General features: G+C 35.9%; 1 protein-coding gene across 1 annotated transcript; it reads left to right on the plus strand.

Annotated features, from left to right (window-relative positions):
- The first annotated feature begins 747 nt into the window (after nucleotides 1-747).
- Nucleotides 748-11,291, plus strand: slc38a2 (solute carrier family 38 member 2). The gene is made up of 16 exons (XM_088922570.1): nucleotides 748-1,112; nucleotides 2,130-2,366; nucleotides 2,604-2,685; nucleotides 2,813-2,928; nucleotides 4,620-4,693; nucleotides 4,797-4,889; nucleotides 5,043-5,124; nucleotides 5,618-5,700; nucleotides 5,957-6,015; nucleotides 6,304-6,480; nucleotides 6,701-6,780; nucleotides 7,162-7,262; nucleotides 7,751-7,875; nucleotides 8,047-8,191; nucleotides 8,312-8,409; nucleotides 8,964-11,291. Exons 2-16 carry the CDS (start codon nucleotides 2,236-2,238, stop codon nucleotides 9,066-9,068), a joined length of 1,551 nt encoding a protein of 516 aa, XP_088778696.1. The 5' UTR covers nucleotides 748-1,112; nucleotides 2,130-2,235; the 3' UTR covers nucleotides 9,069-11,291.
- The last annotated feature ends 7,686 nt before the right edge of the window (nucleotides 11,292-18,977 follow it).

The raw sequence follows: 18,977 nt of genomic DNA on the forward strand, positions 1-18,977 counted from the left end.
GTGTGCCAGAAAGACAGCTGTCATGCTGACATCAAAAATATTTTAATACTTGAGGTAATAAAAAGATTGTGATGAAGTTGATTCCTTGATCAGTGGCTAAACAGTACAATTACTGTCAATACAATACAATACAATGACACCGCAACAGTTTCCAAGTTCTTTTTTTATAACAAATGGTTCCCCCTTCTTATTGCTTGTGAGAAAAAACTCAGAATGAAAAATTCTTTTTTAAATTAAATGTAAAAAACTAATTTTTTTAAGTAGTTTAACACCATTGATTAACACCGGCACGACGTGAGATTACAGCTTCCTTATCTTTGCATTATGGCAACAGAGGATGTTAATTGCATCATACACCGTACATTTTAAGAAGTATCTAGTAACGAAAGAGAACTACAGATATCGAGATCTGGGTTTTATGCCTTTTCCTTTTCTTTAGACTATATTCTGAGTTATACCACATTCCTTTAAAATGAGTCAATTCCCCTACATGACCACATCCCCATACTGAATTGTATGTGTTTTGCTTAAAGAGCTATTGTTCAATTCAAGCACAATGTCGCAAAAATGTAGTATGTTTGTAAATACAATCCGAAGTTTCAAAGAGAGGTCGTTGATCTTATATTACAGTTAAGACCAGTGGAAAAAAACGCAACGGCCATTTTCCCATGTTTGTACACAAACCTTGTTATTATCATAAGGACACTCCTTTATCCTTTTTGTTATAACCACTCCCCTGCTTCAGTCAGGCTGATGCAATTCCGCCTGTAGTTAAAAAGTAGGAGCAGATAGATTTAACAGCTTAGAGCAGTGTGGCGTTCAACGTGTACGCGTCTTAGCAAATAAAAGAATAATATTGTAAAAGAAATTTAACTTAATTCTACTGTTTCAGGAACTGAAATTAGTGTTTATTTGTATATTGTATTTATTTTCTATTGCGAGTATTTAAGTACATAGCTGGATATATTAACACCTATCGGTCTTATTTTACACAAGCCCCGATTTAGGTGCAATTTTATTCGTCATTGAAGGTTTTTTAAAGTTAAAACGTCCTCTGATATATTTTTTTCCAGCCGAAGGATTTTAACAAAAGACCGGTTCAGCACATTGAGGTAAGTGGAACAATGTTTTCCTGTAAATTTAATAACTGCTGTTTTTTTAAATCTAGAATGAATAGATCTGTAGATTATGATTGGTCCTAATGATTTATATAACCCGCATTCATAAAGACTAAGTCTTTTTTCCCTGATAGAAAAATATATAGGAATATAAAATGTATCTATCGTATAAATTGCTAATGTTATTAAAGTTATAATTTGTTTTATATATTCGTCTGGTAAATTGAAATTGTCGTTCTTCATTCCTTTTAAACTGCATCTCGAGTCAGGTTCGTGGGGGAAATAAATAATTAAAGACTAACACAGCTGCAGTCTTGTGACTAAATGATTTACATTTTGCCGGAGAAGGCGGGTGGGGGTGCCAGACAGAGATGTAGCATTTTGTGTTCATTTTTTTTGGGTACTCGTTTTTTTAATTCCTTTCAAATACATCTAAACATCTAAACAAAGCAATCACACGAAAGTGGTTATATGTTTAATGAATTAAAGCGTAGCCGAATGCCATTTGAGACAGCGCTGCGCAAGATATCGTGCCAGTAAGACCAACACGTGCCTTTGTTTCCATTCGGATACCCGGCTGAGGGGATCTGTGATGAGATTAAAATACAGTGAAAGGCTGCAGATAGATTTCTCTTTGAAATACCTCACTGGTCTTAAGGTTTTTCAAATACTTAAAAAGTCTGCTAAGATTATTATGCTATAGCTCAATTTATGTAATTTTAAAAACGAACTACATTTTAAACTATTCTGTTCTTTCATTTAAAAAATGTTTCCCCAACTCCTGACACCTACACATTAAGGGATAAAAGTGTGGGGGTTTTTTTCAGTTTTGAAATGTAAATTGTAGCTTGAGTAATCGCGGATGCCGGCTAGTACTTTTCCATTCCTGAATGAGTCAGCCACCCCCTTCCCCCTCCCTTTTTTTCAAACAATGTTCACATGACCTCGGATCTGTCAGAGGATGCTGCAGCTCTCGCGTTGCCCAGTATTGATTATTCATTGTTTCCTTAGGGACACGCAGCAAGGACAAAGACAGCGCCGTATCAAGGAGAGTGAAAGCTAGAAAGGACGGTTAAAATAACAACAAAAAACCTTTTCCAACGGATTGAATTTTAAGATGAAACAAGGCGTGACTAAGACTGAGATGAGCCAGTTTAACATTTCCCCAGACGAGGACAGTAGCTGCAGTTCCAACAGCAATGAGTACGGTTATCCTGATTGTCCCGTTAAAAAGGTCCCAATAAGCAGGTGAGGATGACATGTCATGTGTATTTGTTATGAAAGAGCCGAGCTGATTTATTTTTCAGCTATTTAATAAATTAGAAAGGCATGTATGGCATCTGGCGATGTGCCAACAGTTCTTTTAAAGGGTATCTGGGTTGGATATGTTATAATGGGGTAAAAAAAAGATTTTGCACAAATGTTGTTCGGAAATGAGAGTAAATAATAAGAAATGGAATATTTTTCATTGGTTTTAATTTTTAGTCAATATCAAGATATGGACCCTGAGAGTCAAAATTTCCTCCCTGATCACCACCTGGGAAAGAAGAAATACGAAACTGAATATGTAAGTGCATCTTATCATTGCTATGTCTTGTCTGTACTGAAGATTTATGTGCGTGCTAAAAGGAAGCCATTGGTCGTTCCCATTTCGCCAAAATGTTCATCTGCTTTTTTTCTTTATTTCCCAACAGCATGCCGGCACCACGTCCTTTGGAATGTCAGTGTTCAACCTCGGCAATGCCATCATGGGGAGTGGCATCCTTGGCCTCTCCTATGCCATGGCCAACACTGGAATTGCACTGTTTGTGTACGTATCCTGGTATCACTGTCACATTGGCTTGAAGTGAAAGTATCTGGCCTGGCAAGGTGATGTATGGTAGCATAATTGATGCCTGCTGGCAGTATCTATCTGCCTAGCTCAGGAAACATAAAGGAACTCAATTGTTCAGAGGGAAACCTTCAGGATTTGATACTTTATTAAAACAGCAGGAATGTTTTTTTTTTGTGCTCGGAACATCTGCATGCACAGGACAAAAGATCCAGGCAGTTCTCTCCAACTATGGTGGGGATGGTGTGATTAGACTTAATTTCACTTGCAGTGCTTGTCCCTCAAGAATTGTGAATGGATAAAACCAGTCATGCGAGCATGCCACTAGTTTCCCAATGGCTAGTGTTTACAAACAGAGTGTGCACCATCTGGATTCATGCAGTGCATTTGGGCTTCTTACAACTAAGTGGAATGAAGCTGCTTATCATTTTAATCCCCTGCAGTCAAGGCCAGAGCACTTTGTGTTATATAAAGTTTTAAGGAGATCGTCTGGTTTTGTGTGATCACCCATGTGTTTATGGGTCTCTTTATCCTGCGAACACATTAAACGCATCCTTTTTTTAGTTTTGTTAAGCTATCAGTTTAATTGCCCCATTAGGTAGTGTTGTGTTTTAATTTTTAAAAAAAACTAAAGGCAAGTAACGCAACTTTGTCACTTAGCTTTGAAAATTTGCACAAATGCACATTCTCGATAAAACTGCTAGGCCAGGCACTACTGAAACTAGCTATGCGAGTATACTATATATATATAAATGCGTGTGTAGCAAAAACAACAGCTGAGTCCTGTTTGTATACCAAATGTCTTAAAACCTGTGAATAAGTTCAGTATGTAATTGGTAGAATGGCACATCAAATGTCGTTCATTATGTGGTAGATGCATGTGAGCACAGGTATAACTCCTTGACTTTACTGCTCTAGATCATTTTAGGACATGATCGCAGCTCAGAACAAATGCAGATTAGAGATAATGACATGCAGGTCTATTTATGTGTTAGCTACGCAGGCTACTTCTGCATTCCATGCTGTGCTTGTAACAGGATATTTAAGGTCACATGCAATTTGTCTCTGAGGGAATAATGAGTGAGACATTGATGTAGTGGAGGGTAGTATTACCATTAAGATATGGAATCCCAGAACTACGTGTTTTTAGATGCATTGGGCTAATTGCAAGGTTTATAAAAGCATTGCCTTAGTTACCTTACATTTTTAGGAAAATCTGATAAATAATCAAAGAATGAAACAGTGAAAGAGATCAGGAAAGGAGACACTTTATGAACTTGGACATGTAGAGACAGAAGCTTATGGAGATATTAGCTCTCATTTCAGAGTCATTGTGTCATAAAGGACATAGGATATTCACTGAGGCTTTTGCCATGTTTATTATAGTAACATGATCACCAGGGACCTGCGCCGTAAAATGCCGAGCAAGAGAAATGTAGTTTGGGCTGAGACCAGGTCTTTTCAGTGTTAAGTTACAGTTCTTAAAAAAAGAACATGCTGAAAGCTAACATGATCTTTTGATATTTTAGCTATGTAGGGCCCCAAGGTTTTTCAACAATCTATAATCTAATTAAATTTCTGCTTCTTTAATTGGAGAAGGAGCTGTATTCATGACTTGTGTTCTTCCAAGTGAAAAAATAATAATCCTTAGGTTTATGTTCCTTTTGCAGGATACTTCTGGTTGCTGTGTCAATCTTCTCTCTTTATTCTGTGCACCTTCTTCTGAAAACTGCAAATGAAGGAGGTAGAGAAAAAAAAACTTCATTACCTTGAAAGAATTTGATTTGTATTTGATTTTTGAGATTTTTAGTGTTTTGTGTAATTCTGGAAATGTGTTTGTATTTTAGGATCATTAGTTTATGAACAGCTTGGATACAAGGCCTTTGGAATGCCTGGCAAATTGGCTGCTTCCTGCTCAATTACAATGCAGAACATCGGAGGTAAATGAAATTAACACTGATTTATTTTGATATCCTCATTAGAAGTGCCATTAGGCCTCCCTGGTAAACTGCAATTAAAATGAAAGACAGAGAAAGAGCCACAAGCTGCTGGTTAACATTTGCATGTTTAATTTATTTAATTTATTATTGCAGCAATGTCAAGCTACCTCTACATTGTGAAATACGAGCTGCCAATTGTGATCCAAGCATTTTTGGGAATGAAGGAGAACACTGGGTATGTTACAACTTAGTTCAATCGATTCATTCTGTATGCAAGAATTCTGGATGTTTTTTAAAAACAAAATTATTAATATTGAAAGATTGCCAGATGGAAATTTAAAAGCTCTATTTTTACTAGTGGACGGATTTTTCTCTGATTGCCACAGTGCCATGGAAACATAAGTAAACTACAGGCTAATGACTAAAAATAGTGTTTCGTTAAGAAAGACAAATAAATATTCTGTAATAAAGTAAAGTAATAAAGATCCTATTAATTTAGTATATCTCTATATTGAAGTATCTTGTGTTTTTAGTGAATTATTACTAAGGAACAAAGGTTGGAGGTGCATCTGCTGTATGAACTGATTTTTGACTGATTGTCTTGTTAGTATAATGTCTTAGTTACTTCAGAAAAAGAAAACAAAGGATTTTCTGGGCATTTTTAAATACCTTTGGCATTTAACCTTTCAATAATAAATTTCAATAATTATTATTTTTTCCTTATTCAGGGAGTGGTATATCAATGGAGACTACCTTGTGCTACTCGTATCCGTGGTGATTATACTACCCTTGTCACTGACTAGAAACCTTGGTAAGTGAATGCCCAAGGAATCCTGGAATGACAGTAGCAACATGTCTTCTTTATCTTGTACCACACTCTAGCCAGCACTGCACAGTTGACTCTTTAGAACTGCTCATTTCCTGGTGCTAACTGAAGCACTAGTGTGCAAAGTGTTTGCTTATATCTGCTAGTGGACATAAATTCTGTATCTCAATACTCACCTATGAGAAACAGTGCTTTATTTGTTCTCTTTCACTTAATGGTGGTTACTGCTTTTATTTTTCAGGATATCTTGGTTACACCAGTGGATTTTCCCTGCTATGTATGGTCTTCTTTCTGATTGTTGTAAGTATATTTAAATATCATTAAAAATGACAGAGGATGTCTAAAAATTAATCAATGAAGTTCTAGTTTAAGTGCACAATGGACTATTCAAGTAGAAGACTCTTCTTGAAGGACTCATTGTTCTAAAATCCTCCCTTTATCATTTGGGCACAGTGATTCTAATGCTAAACTAGATCTTGAAAATCTCTTAACCTGAGATGTATTTTATTTCTTTTAATGCCCATTATAAATGCACTGATATTATTTTCTTTCAGATGTCTAAAATGATTATTTATGTGTTTTCTTAAGGTTATTTACAAGAAGTTCCAAATCCCTTGCCCTCTACCACTGGAACACGATGCAGTAAACATGACTTTGAACCACACTTTGAGTCATTTATCAGCAGAAATCCACAGGAGAGCAGAGAATGCAACTGTTTATCAGGAAGATGCCTGCACACCAAAGTATTTTGTCTTCAACTCCCAGGTATGTGTTGTATAATTCTCATACAGAGGAGACAAATAGTTTTTCTGGTAGCCTGGATAATAACTCTTATCAATGTGATTGTAGCTCAATAGTTTAAAGATCCGAATTTCAATGGGTACTTCAGTAATCACAGTTTTTTTAATCAGTTGAACATGTATGAGTTTTGTTATTTTTTTAGCATTTTGACTGTTTTCTTAAGGTGTCTTTTTTCATTCTTTAGACTGTCTATGCTGTGCCAATCCTGACTTTCGCCTTTGTGTGTCACCCTGCTATACTGCCAATCTATGAAGAGCTGAAAGAGTGAGTGAAGTCATAAACTGTGAATACAAAACTTAGTAACACTTTGGGTTAGTGGTTAGAAATGATATTTCTTAATGTATTATAAATGAAATATATGAATAGTGTGACATAAATGTGATAATAGCAAAGGCCTACTGGATATTAATCGAATCTACAATTAGGGCTAGTAGCCTAATCCTGACCATACACATAACAATGAGGTAGGGAAGTGTGAAAGGACAGGACTGACGTTTGTGGTCATTATGTGGAACTTAACTTGAATGAAAACAGATATAATATAAGCATACAGTGAGACAAAGAGTTTGGTTCTATGTAGGCACAGTTAGTGCTTCATTCACTTCAATTGAAATTAAATATGAAAAACATTTCATTTCTCTACAGCCGTTCTCGGAAGAGGATGCAGAATGTGTCCAATGTTTCCTTCTTCTCCATGTTTGTTATGTACCTACTGGCGGCTCTGTTTGGATACCTGACCTTCAGTGGTATGTTTTTTTTTCTGTTTCTCACAGTGGAGAATGCTAGGAGTTGGTAACTGAACTGCTTTAGAAAGAATATAAGAACATAATGGTAATTTACATAAGCTTTTAACTTAAGCAATAATAAGCTTTTGTTCATTCATGTCTTTGGGCAAGTTTTAATAACTATAATTATATCTCTGAAGTAATGTTTGGGATTGTTGGTTGTTTATCACTATTTTCAATGGATAAACAGAGAATCCTGGCCCAGTTTCCTTAAGGCTAGCAGTTTTATTTTTATGAGTGAAGGCATTAGAATTGTGGAATTGTCACAAGGAATTTTTTCCCATTATGGAATGCATTGTTTCACATTCACCGTTTTTGCGGCTCCACACAAGATTTTATCCAGTGTAGTTTTTTTTGACAATGCAGAAGAATTATCACAGTGTGTGTGCAAAAATGATTTGAGTAACATTTGTAAAACATAATGTGTGGGATTAACTTGTCATTCACAGATAATGTGGAGCCTGAACTGCTTCACACCTACTCTAAGGTGTACAAGTTTGACGTAGTCCTGCTTGTTGTGCGTCTGGCAGTGCTGACAGCTGTGACTCTGACAGTACCCGTGGTTCTCTTTCCTGTAAGTGTGCCAGTATTTTTACAAACAGTTCTTTAGAAATTGATCTTTCTAGGGTGTGACCAGTTCTAAAGAGTTTCGACAGTCGTAACTGTCATAACTGCATTGCTATTCTGCTTTTTATTGTCAAGAATTTTAATTTGGTCTTGTTGTTTTTTTGAATCTTCTGTTCAGATTCGCACTTCCGTCAACCAGCTCCTGTGTGCATCCAAGGAATTCAGCTGGATTCGTCACACCATTATAACTTTTCTTCTCCTGAGTGGGACTAATGCGCTGGTGATTTTTGTGCCTACAATCAGGGACATCTTTGGGTTCATTGGTATGTTTTTGTTGGCTCTGTTCAATTATGTTTTGGAGTCATATGAGCAAATGTTTGAGAGTTGCTGTAATATACAGTTATTTTGTCGTCTTAAAGATTTGTTTTATGAATTTTTTACAGGTGCCTCTGCTGCTGCAATGCTGATCTTTATTCTTCCTTCTGCATTTTACATCAAGCTGGTGAAGAAGGAGTCAATGAAGTCAGTTCAGAAGATTGGGGTATGTATGATGTTATCAGCAGCAAGTGAATATTCACCAGGTTTAACTTATACAAGTGATTGTTGCTTTTCACCTAATATTATTCTATGCACAGCATTAATGAAGGGGGATATTTCTGTACCATCTTATATAGCTTTTATTAAGATAAGATGACTAATTAAAGTGTCTGATTTTGTATATGAAGCTGGGAATAACATAAGATCATATATGCATAATAACTTGTATATAATTAAATTGAACCTTTCAGCATTAGTAATAAAAAACATTGTTTTGAATAATTTAAAGTTAGTGGATAATCTATGTGGAACACATTTTCTGCTGAAGTATAGCATATTATTAGTTTAACTCTAAACTATGATTTACAAGCCATTGAAGGTTTTTTCTTCTGAATATTATTTCAAGAATTTTCCAAACAGATTAGATAAAGTATCACCAGAAAACAAAATCAGTATTAGATAATTAGATAAGAATCATTTTTCATTTGGGTATAACATTTTAACTCCTTGAGTGATTATGTAGTCATTTGTGTCGTTTTGTTTTGTTTTTCTCTCCAGGCCTCAATCTTCTTAATCAGCGGATTCTTTGTTATGCTTGGAAGTATGACATTGATCATCCTGGACTGGATTCACAACACTGCAGGTCAGGCTGACGGCCATTAAATGCAGAGTGACACCTTGTCGCCACAGAGGTGCAGCTCCTGCACACCGACTCCAAAAACATCTTGCTTAGCTGAGAAATGGATTTCTGCCAGAAAACAGATCTGATTGTAAAGACTGGATCACAAAAAGTGTTTTTGCTCGACCTCAACCAATGAGCAGTGATTTATATACCATTCCAAGAGAATGTATTGAACTTTGTACAGTACGCTATTAGGCCACATGGATGGCACTTAAAACTGTTCCTGTTACAAATGTTGTTTTTTAAAAGTTAATGGTACAGTACAGACTTTGATTGTGCCTCAACAGGGACATAGAAGTAAACTAGTACAATGCAGCTAAGACGTTCAAGTTCAGGTACTAAAAGTGACATTTGCATGTGTTCTGTGTACCATGTGTCAACACTAATGCAGCTTTCACTTTGAAGCCTGGCCAATATGTACCATTTCTCACTTGGACTCTTGTAAGGGAGCTACTGGTCTTCAAAGGGGGATATGAAAGCATAAAACTACAGTAGTACTTAGGCTTTAATGAAAGTCTTCTCTTTTTTAATTTGCCAAAATAATTTGAATTAATGCGTTGCTGTGTGTATTTATAAACACTTAAACATTCACTGGAGTACTCTTAAACTCATCTCTATTACCTGATACGAACTGTAGGACATTTTAACAGTGTTCATTCCAAGGTCACTTGGAATATTTAAAACCTATGCTTTAAACCCAAGTACTGAATGATGAAACTGTAAGATAGTTATCATGCTTAAAGGAACAGCTGTTACAACCATTCTGCAGTTCCTCTTAGGCATGTTCCATTTTGCATACAACTGCTGGTGATATGTGCACTACAGCTTTAAAACAGGAAGTATTAGCTGATTTAACCTGTTTTGTGTAATAGGGGTTACAATAAATCAACATAAATATTTACGGTTTAAGATGCCATCAAAGTACCTTAATTTATAACTCAAAAGCTACCTACCTTACTTCTTGATTTGTAAAATGCTTTACGTGCAACACTACGTATAAACAGTTTTAACGGAGCAAAGAATGCTACATGGCATGGCTTCCAGACTTACTGTACATAAACAGCACTAAAATGGAGATGGTTGTAAGATATAGCTGCTTGCCCCTAATATACAGTTGTCTGCAGCAGCAGTCTTCTGAGTGACCATTGATTTTGTCTTTTTTACAACCTCATAAAAAAATGTGACTTTGTTGACTGTTGGCAGCTTTGCTTTGAAAACAGGCTTTTATTGACTGTGTAATGTATGTGGCTTCCTGGATTTGGGATCACCCCTAAATGAGTACCTTTTGTGTTTCTGTTACATCTGCTGTCACATTGTCACCTCACTGTAAGAGATGTCTCGCTGTGCTTCCAACGCACATTTCACAAATTGTGAACAATATTGTCCTGCGATATTTATGGAACAACATGAAATCAATGTAATTTAAACTATTTTACTATATTTATATTAATGTATATATGTACATATTGGTTGAACTGTATATAGGCCTTGTTTTTTATCTTTTTGCAAGTTGTTAAATATTGTAGAGCTGTGAAAGGCTGGTAATTTCAATTTGCATTACCTGCCTGTTGAGTTCTCCCTCCAGTGGACCAGCTAGCTTTAATTTTCTTTAGCAGTAGTAAGATGTGTTCCTCAAACCACTACTATACTTGTAATTCTGCAAATCTAATATTTTAAGTAGAAAATACCAAAACTAAAATATAGGCAATTACTAAGAGTTTTTGATGTATTTTGTTTCACAGTGGTGCTGCCTATCTAGGCACTATACAGAGCACACACACAACAGTATTATTTCTGTGTCAAGTTTGTCAAATGACTCTATACAAGGTCCATATAAACAATGAGCCTTTGAATTTTATGATGCTGATGAACACTGTTTAAAACTGAAATTAAAATATAATCGACATTTTTTAGACCTAACTACATTCAATAGACTTACTGCAGGTGACCTATGTGAGTGAAGTCTTGATTTGTTAGTTCACAATGGTTTGTGTACACTTTAGAATTGCTGTATATGTTGGTCCTGCATACATGTTTTTGTGCTAAATCATGTATGCTAATTTCAGTACTGTTGGAGAGAGAGGTATCTGAAAGAGTTATCCAGGCAAAGAGAGAGCATTACTGTCAGTGCTACACTCTTGTTTCAATGAAACTTTATGTATATCCTGTAATTATAAAGAAATAAAATTATTGATAATCCCTAATATCGTCTCTTTGTGCTAATTCACAGGTCTTCATACTAAATACAGGGCTGCATATGAGGCTAATATGAAATAATATTTTATTATTAAACCGCCTTTCTGGTCAAATGTAGTTTTGCTGTTCTTTATTGTTCATTTCAAATATGTTTTAAATAATGGAGACCCATTCATGGCAAACATTACCAAAACAGTAGATACTCCACAACAGCGGATAAGTAAAACAAAATGAAACCTAAAATCCACAGATCTAAACCTCCCATACATATTTTTTTCTAGTTTTAAAGCACACCCACTTTACCCACTCATCAGTTTTCTCATACTGTAGTTTTCCAGATGTGACAATGCGTTATTTACCACATTACAGCTCACTTTGATCTGAGTAAGTGAAAATGTTTTTTGTATAGATAGTATTTGCCAAACACCATTACAGAGTTCTTTATTTACAGAACAACATGCCTTGAGAAAGCAAGCTTTCTCTGTTGAATTACCACTGTGGCAAATAGAAAAGCACTCATAATCAAAATAAAGATAAAAATGAAATGAAGCTACAAGGTTTTGTCCTTTTGTGTTGTCTTTCTTTGGAATGTGCTACTCTAGAAGAAGAAAAAAACATTAAAGGATACATTGCTGTTCAGAAAGTTGCGTACACACCATTCTGATTTCTCCAACTAGGCACTGTCCATTTATTCTTACTTCTGGAAATACTCTGACATTCTCCTTTGGAATAACAAGTTATATACTGTAGAGTGAGCAAATTCTGAAGCAGAGTCTAAATTATGAAACTTTAGACAAATCCAAAAGGAGCGTGATTCTAAAAGAAGAAATTTTTTTTTAGTCACAGTAGTGCATGTACTGTGCATTAGTAAGACAAGTGAGAAAGTCAATCAAACAATTCATCTCTATCCATTTCAAGTTTTTATACTCTTATTCAAGCTTCATTTTCTGAGACAGGGTTAGACAGACACCAGAGAGGCGTTTTTGGTCTTTGATCCAAGTACTCAGAATCCTCAAAGGCATTGACAATTTTAATCCAGTGGAGCTGAAAAAAAGTGAAACACAACCAGAGGACAAAAATGGAAATAACATGGAATTGCATTTTAAACCAAGAACAGGAGGATCTACTTTACACAATGGGTTTTGGGAGTATGGAACAACTCACACAGCCATGTGGTTGAAGCTGAAACCTTGGCCTCCATCAAGAAATGAATGGATGAGATGTTTGGTCACTTAGCTACTATCTACAATCCATTATCCTAACCCAACAAGTAATTCGTGCAAAACAGGATACCCCTGGATGGGATGTCAGTCTATCAGAGGGCAAACACAGACAAACACGGTCTGGACTGTGGGAAGAAACCATAGAACTCAGAGGAAACCCACCTGAACACGAGGAGAGCGTATAAATTCCACACAGATACCACCCAAGTCCCAGCACTGTGTCAACATGCTGTCTGCTGCTGAATACCAAATAGGCTAAATGGCCAAATTTCCTCCTCTTGTTTTGTAAAGGGGTGTATTATAGTTTCACTTGTAAAATTGGTGGACTATTAAATCAACTGAAATAAAAAAAAAAACTGGAAAGTACAAATCTTGAATATGTCTTTTGCTCATTGCTTCAGGCAATAAATTAGATCCACTTCAACAGAAATTGACCTCGTTACATTTGGAGGCATGGTTATGTATAAACAAGCAGGATACAGTCGATTACATTGCTTTTTGCTTTTTGTGTATCTGTGAGTAAATGCCTCAGCATGGATGTATGTCTGAGCACCCTGGCTGTCTGGTTCCCCCTGTGGGGGAGGAAGAAATCACCATGGCAACAACAGCCATTTTATTGCTTACTATAGGCAGGTGCTTCCCTCCACAAAATAAATCTAAGCCAAACAGTAACAATGGATTATTAAAATGCTCAAAATGACAATGAAGGAAAATATCACCATGAATTTAAAAAGGTTGGTGTGATTTGTAAAGATTTTTTAAAAAGTGATTTTTTTATTTAGGTTTTTCTTACATGATTAATCAGATAAAAATGTGAAGTACTTTGAAGACCCTTTAAATAATCCTATTATTTTTTATAGAAACAGCCAAATAATTGTGCAGAGCTGAAACACCAAAAGGAAAACCTAATTATTTAACATATTTGTAACACCAATCAGATTAAAGGAAAGATGGTAATAATTCACAAATACAAAGTGCACACTATGACCATTCATTATTATTGACTCAAGACATAATTTAGATCTAAATAAGGAATGTGTTTTTTAAGTATGTACTGATATAACAAATTTTATATCACAATATAAATGATAATATCTAACCTTATAACAGAAATTGACCAAAATATATTGTAACAGAAATTGATTTCCATTTTTACAATGGAGGGAGAGAAGGAAGCACTCATAAGAAAGACGTTTAACCACTTATCTTAGATACTACAAATGGATCATCCTTGCTAGGTGCTAAAGCGAATAATCAGTTTCTTACGTCTGTCTTGTAATCCCTTTTTTAGGTCAATCACATGAGCTGTCTTGGGTTCACTGGATATCCAATAATAGAAAGCAGGCAAAGGAAAAGGATGTATACAGAGCTGAGACATAGGACACGAGTCTTTAGGATGATCACTTCTGATTGTTATCACTGGATATTCTCACTTTCAGCTTTTTATGTCTATCTTTCACATCCTTGAGGCCATTAAGCTGCACAGCAAATTGAGCCAGTAAAACCAAGAAAAATAAAGTTATTTATTAAAGGTTTAACTGTAATTACCGTTATTTAAGAAAGGTTTATACTACAGTTGCAGAGTCACTGATAGATTTTGAATGTGTTTTACAGAAGTTATGCTGCGCACAAGAAGGTTTTATCACCCTTTATGTAGTGCACAGTTTTCAGCAGAATGAGAAGTCCTGAACCAGAAAACCTCAGATTAGGACTTGGACTATATTCATGCAAAAAGCAAAAAATCCTTAAAACAACCTCAAGCTAGATCCTGCCTTAAGCAGGAAAACCTTAAGGTCCACTCTTAATTTAAGATTGAGCTAATGCAATTTACAGAGGACAATAGTTATGTGCTTATGTGGTGTACTTTAATTTTAGATCAGCTCTGGCATTTCTCAATTTTTTGACTGTCTGACCTCTAGGACCTCTACGCAAAACTCCTGCACCTGCTTCTGACACAAAAAAATTAATATGCATGTTTGCAATTAAAAATGATTTTTAGGAGGCTCAGTTTTTATTTTGTTGACTCCTTGATTATATTCTATGAAAAAAAATCCTTATTTGCTCTCTTTGTGTGAATACCTTGAAAATATATTTTCAGGTGGCATCATGGTGTAGTGGTAAACAAATTTAACCCACTGGGGCTCTGGGTTCAATTTCTGGGGTCCTATCCATGTAGAATTTAAATATTCTCCCCATACTCACATGAGTTTCCTCTGGGTGAAATGGCTTCCTCCCACACTCCAAAGAGATACTTTTAGGTTAATTGATTTCTGGGAAAACTGGCCCTGGTTTGAGTATGTGTGTGTTTGTGTCTGTGCCCTCTGATGGACTGTCATCCCATCCACAGTGTATCCAGCCTTGCACCTGTTGCTTGCTGGGATAGGCCCCAGCTCCCCCGTGATTGGTTAGCAAATGGGTGGATGGTCCTAAGGTCTGGAATTGCACCCAGGGCCCCAGTATTGCAAGGCAGCAATGCTAACTGCTGTGCCACCCAGCACATGACTATGACATTTGAAATTAATAATTAAAAATGTTTTTTTCATTACCTTGTTGGCATAATATTAACTGTAGTGACTTTGAGATGAATGTATGTTACATTGGTGCTAAGTGCTATGTGCATGTCACAGTTAAGTGCTCCGGTACCTCCGCAGCTCAGCATAATCTGTCCTCTCCCTTCCACAGTGAGCTCTGGCACCTAATGATTTACAAAATAAGCACTGACATGAACCACAGAGTCTGAAAATTCTAAAGCCAGTTTTGTATCTTATAGGATACCCAAGTAAATTAAATACTTATATTTGCAGCATATAAAATAGATTTTTATAACAGTGTTATAAAAATACAGGTGATAATAGAAGTTAAGTTATAGACAAAATTTACTCTGTTCTAAAACTCGCTCGAGTCCAAGCAAAGGATGAAAGTTAAATAAAACACCAATACTGGTCAGGAAATACCAACTGAGGTCACACTGTAGCCTTAATGTTCTCTCAACATGGTGCTTGAGAAACATGTAGACAATAGCTTAAAAGACAATTTATTAAACTACAAACACAAGGTACCAAACACACAAATATTTACAAATTGGCGATAATTCAACAGCCCAAAACACTGGATCCAGTCTTTACCACTCAAATACTCAAATACCACTCAAAGTAACCATTCTTAATATACTTAGAAGCAAACACAAATATTTATATGAGGATGAAAGACTGTTATCATAAATTAAATAATCCTCCACACATATGTTCATACTCCAAACCGATGCTTAATGAAGATAACCTTTCAGCTCTTATTGTGACAGAGCAGTCACAATAAGTGACAATATGGGGTTGAGCCGCAACGAGGCAGCCTAACTCTAAGAGGAGAAAGGGCCTAACAAGGGCCAATTAAGGTTTATGTTCTGCACTTAATCTGCATTAAAGATAGTCTATACATGAGCACTGTGTCTCATCTGACCAGAGTTCATCATGGTTACTGTAGTGTTAGGCCAATTTAAAAAAGGCATCTCCCACTATCAACTGCTAGTCCATCGCAAGGATCCCTCCCACAATTGCTGGTCCCCACTTACTCAGCAGACATTCATACAAGGATATGGAAAATAGGTAGAATATACTGCCCTTGTGTATGATTAAAAAGTGTTATAACTTATAAGTAGTTGAGTTGTCTTTTGCAGTACACAGCTTTTCAGGTCTTAAAGAATTTACCGTGTTATATGACACAGGATAAGGGATAAGGACAATTAGTTTTCCCTGTTATGCTTGCCATCTTAAGAGCCAGTGAACTCTGATGGTAAAGAAGATGAGAGCTCTTGGTGTGATCACAGCCAGAGGTTAAGGCTGAAAAAACTCAGTGAAGGCTTTCATTTAGAATCACAAAAGAATTAAGTGGAGGTATGACTAGGTTCATGGATCAAGATAGGGTGGGAAAGCATTCATATAACACTGAGATCAGTTCAAATAGGTTCTCTGTTGAAGTAATGAGCTTTCATCACAAAATAAACAGCAGATTTGTTCATATAAACAGGGTTTCTACATGTATGTGAATTTTCTCTACCAGGCCAGCCATGTAAAGTGAATATTCCACATATGGAGGTAGAAGTGGAATAACACACATAGTGGTTAACCAGAAACAAAATGATGAGTACTAGTTTTCTGGTTAGTGACAATAATCGTCCAGGATAGAAGATTTTATAGACACCAATCGAATGCTTCAAAGACCAGCTAGAATAGATACAAGGTGTTATTCATAACTTGTCACAATGATTGGCAACTGTGTTAAAAACAAAGAGGACTTTTGAGGTGACAGAGGTGTCTGAGGGAAAGTCCAATCACCCAGCTCTGTCTTGCAGAAGGAAACAGTGCAAAATGATATTAAAGCCTATCTTGTGGTGTTTGGACTTACAGTGGAAAGGCAAAATTGGCCAAAGGATCAGAGAGTAAGTAAAAGTATTGTTTTATGCAAGATTCAACAATATAGTAAATTAGAATTTCCTCATACAAATAAGACGGCAAAGTTATTTATGAAGTTTATGAATCTCATCGCATGTTCCTGCATTTAACTTGCTAGAAAGAGTTAAACTCTTACATGGTCCAAACATCTCCTAATTCTCTGATGATAATGATTCTTCCCTTTTTATTATAATGATTCTTTCCTTTTTCTTGTGCTCATAGTTGTGCCTGTATTTATCCTGCCTTGAGACTTACTTTTTTCTCTGACCCATTCCCATGAAGTCTGACTTAATAACCTCACTAGGAAAGATCCAATCACTTTTAAATATGTATGTTTTAAAATGGTTAATTTAATAATTTAACAGAGCATTAGGTTAGTTACCAATTAGTACTACTCTTTTGATCACCTGGCTCTTCCACTATGTTTCCTTACTCTTGGACATAGGACAGCTTTGTAAAGACTATGCCCAATGAAGTGGACCTATGGATTACGCTTAAACATACAACAATATTATTTTGCTATGTTTGTGGCCAGAGATATGTCCCCTGGCATGGTTGTTTCTGGTTTTGACAGATTGCAGAAGCTGCTAAAGAATCATGGGTAGAATTGGTGAAAACAGAATTTATTCAAATGTGTTACTCACATGAAAGAACATAGGGTTAACTACACACCTATTGTATAATCCAAGAACACATGGAGAAACACTGTGGGAATTTTAAGAAGGGAGGTTTAGGTGCAGTGATGGTGATGGAGTAGATACCATCTCCTGAAATTAGACTATACACCTTAGACCTTACCAGACAGTTGAGTAAGTGTGTTTTGTTGATTATATGCTTTGTTAACTGGTTAAACACATGAAAAAATCAGGTGTGCCACATCACTGTATTAAAGGGTTGTAGAAAATGAGATCCAAGGGCTATCACTGAAATCATTCCATGAATGTGTGCTATATTGGTGCCAGAGCCTATACAAATTGCTTCACGATACAGTGAAGATCCGGTGTTTGACAATTTTTGTGGGAGAATGCAAACTGGTGTAGCTCGGTGCCTGAAATGACTCATTAAGTGGAACATGAAATTGTGACTCCTCCTGGTACATGTACTCCCATACTACTTCTTAGATTTGGGAATGACGAAACATTAATTGCCTTGGGCAGGAGGCAGGGACAGGACTGGAGAGAACTATTTGTGCTTGAAAATACGTCAATATTAAATAGCCTAAAGGCTCAGGAAAGGAGAAGCCAAGTGTACACCTAGAACTTTATCGGTTTAATTAAGACACCTGTTGTCTGCTGTCTGCAGTGGTTGTCCGCTGAGGATGGAGATTTGCAGCAATATATCTATGTATCTATTTAATAAACTATATATCTAACTATATAACTATATCTAACTAGTGTATTTATATGACTACACTGGTTATATAGTTTTAATACAATATATCCCCTAAAAGACTTTCACATACTCATTCTGGATTAGAGCCAATTTGCTACTTTAGACAGATGGCTGAAATGGTCTTATTATGCACACTCAATTTACAAGGGAAATGAAGCAACTATAAAGATACACTTATATCATTAAAAATCCTATCAGAGTAGACAAATGAATAATCCATAGAGTAAACACTAAACTTTAACTGGGAACTGTAAGCATCATCAGCATATTAAAAATTGCATGATTGTATGTGCAGGATATTTCTAAGGCTTATTGTAGAAGAAAGGATAAAACTTGATAGTACAAAATGGTTGATAATTGGAAGAGGTACTCTTACTGCATTGAACAGTGCAAGTGCACCAGTGAAAATATGGAAGACAGGAACAGTCCCTTTTTGTTTACTCTGGCTGAGTTAATGAAATAATTATTTGCAATATAAACAGCAACTTTTTTAGTATACAGTGTATGTTAGTTTCTGTATGCAATATAACAAAAATAATTATTGTAAAAAACTATTAAATATATCTTCCATTTAAAATGAATCCTAACTAAAAATGTTCATATTCAACTAGATACAAGAGGAGGAGAAATT

Source organism: Atractosteus spatula, chromosome 8 (assembly GCF_055471065.1).
Source record: "Atractosteus spatula isolate fAtrSpa1 chromosome 8, fAtrSpa1.hap1, whole genome shotgun sequence".
NCBI lineage: Eukaryota > Metazoa > Chordata > Actinopteri > Semionotiformes > Lepisosteidae > Atractosteus > Atractosteus spatula.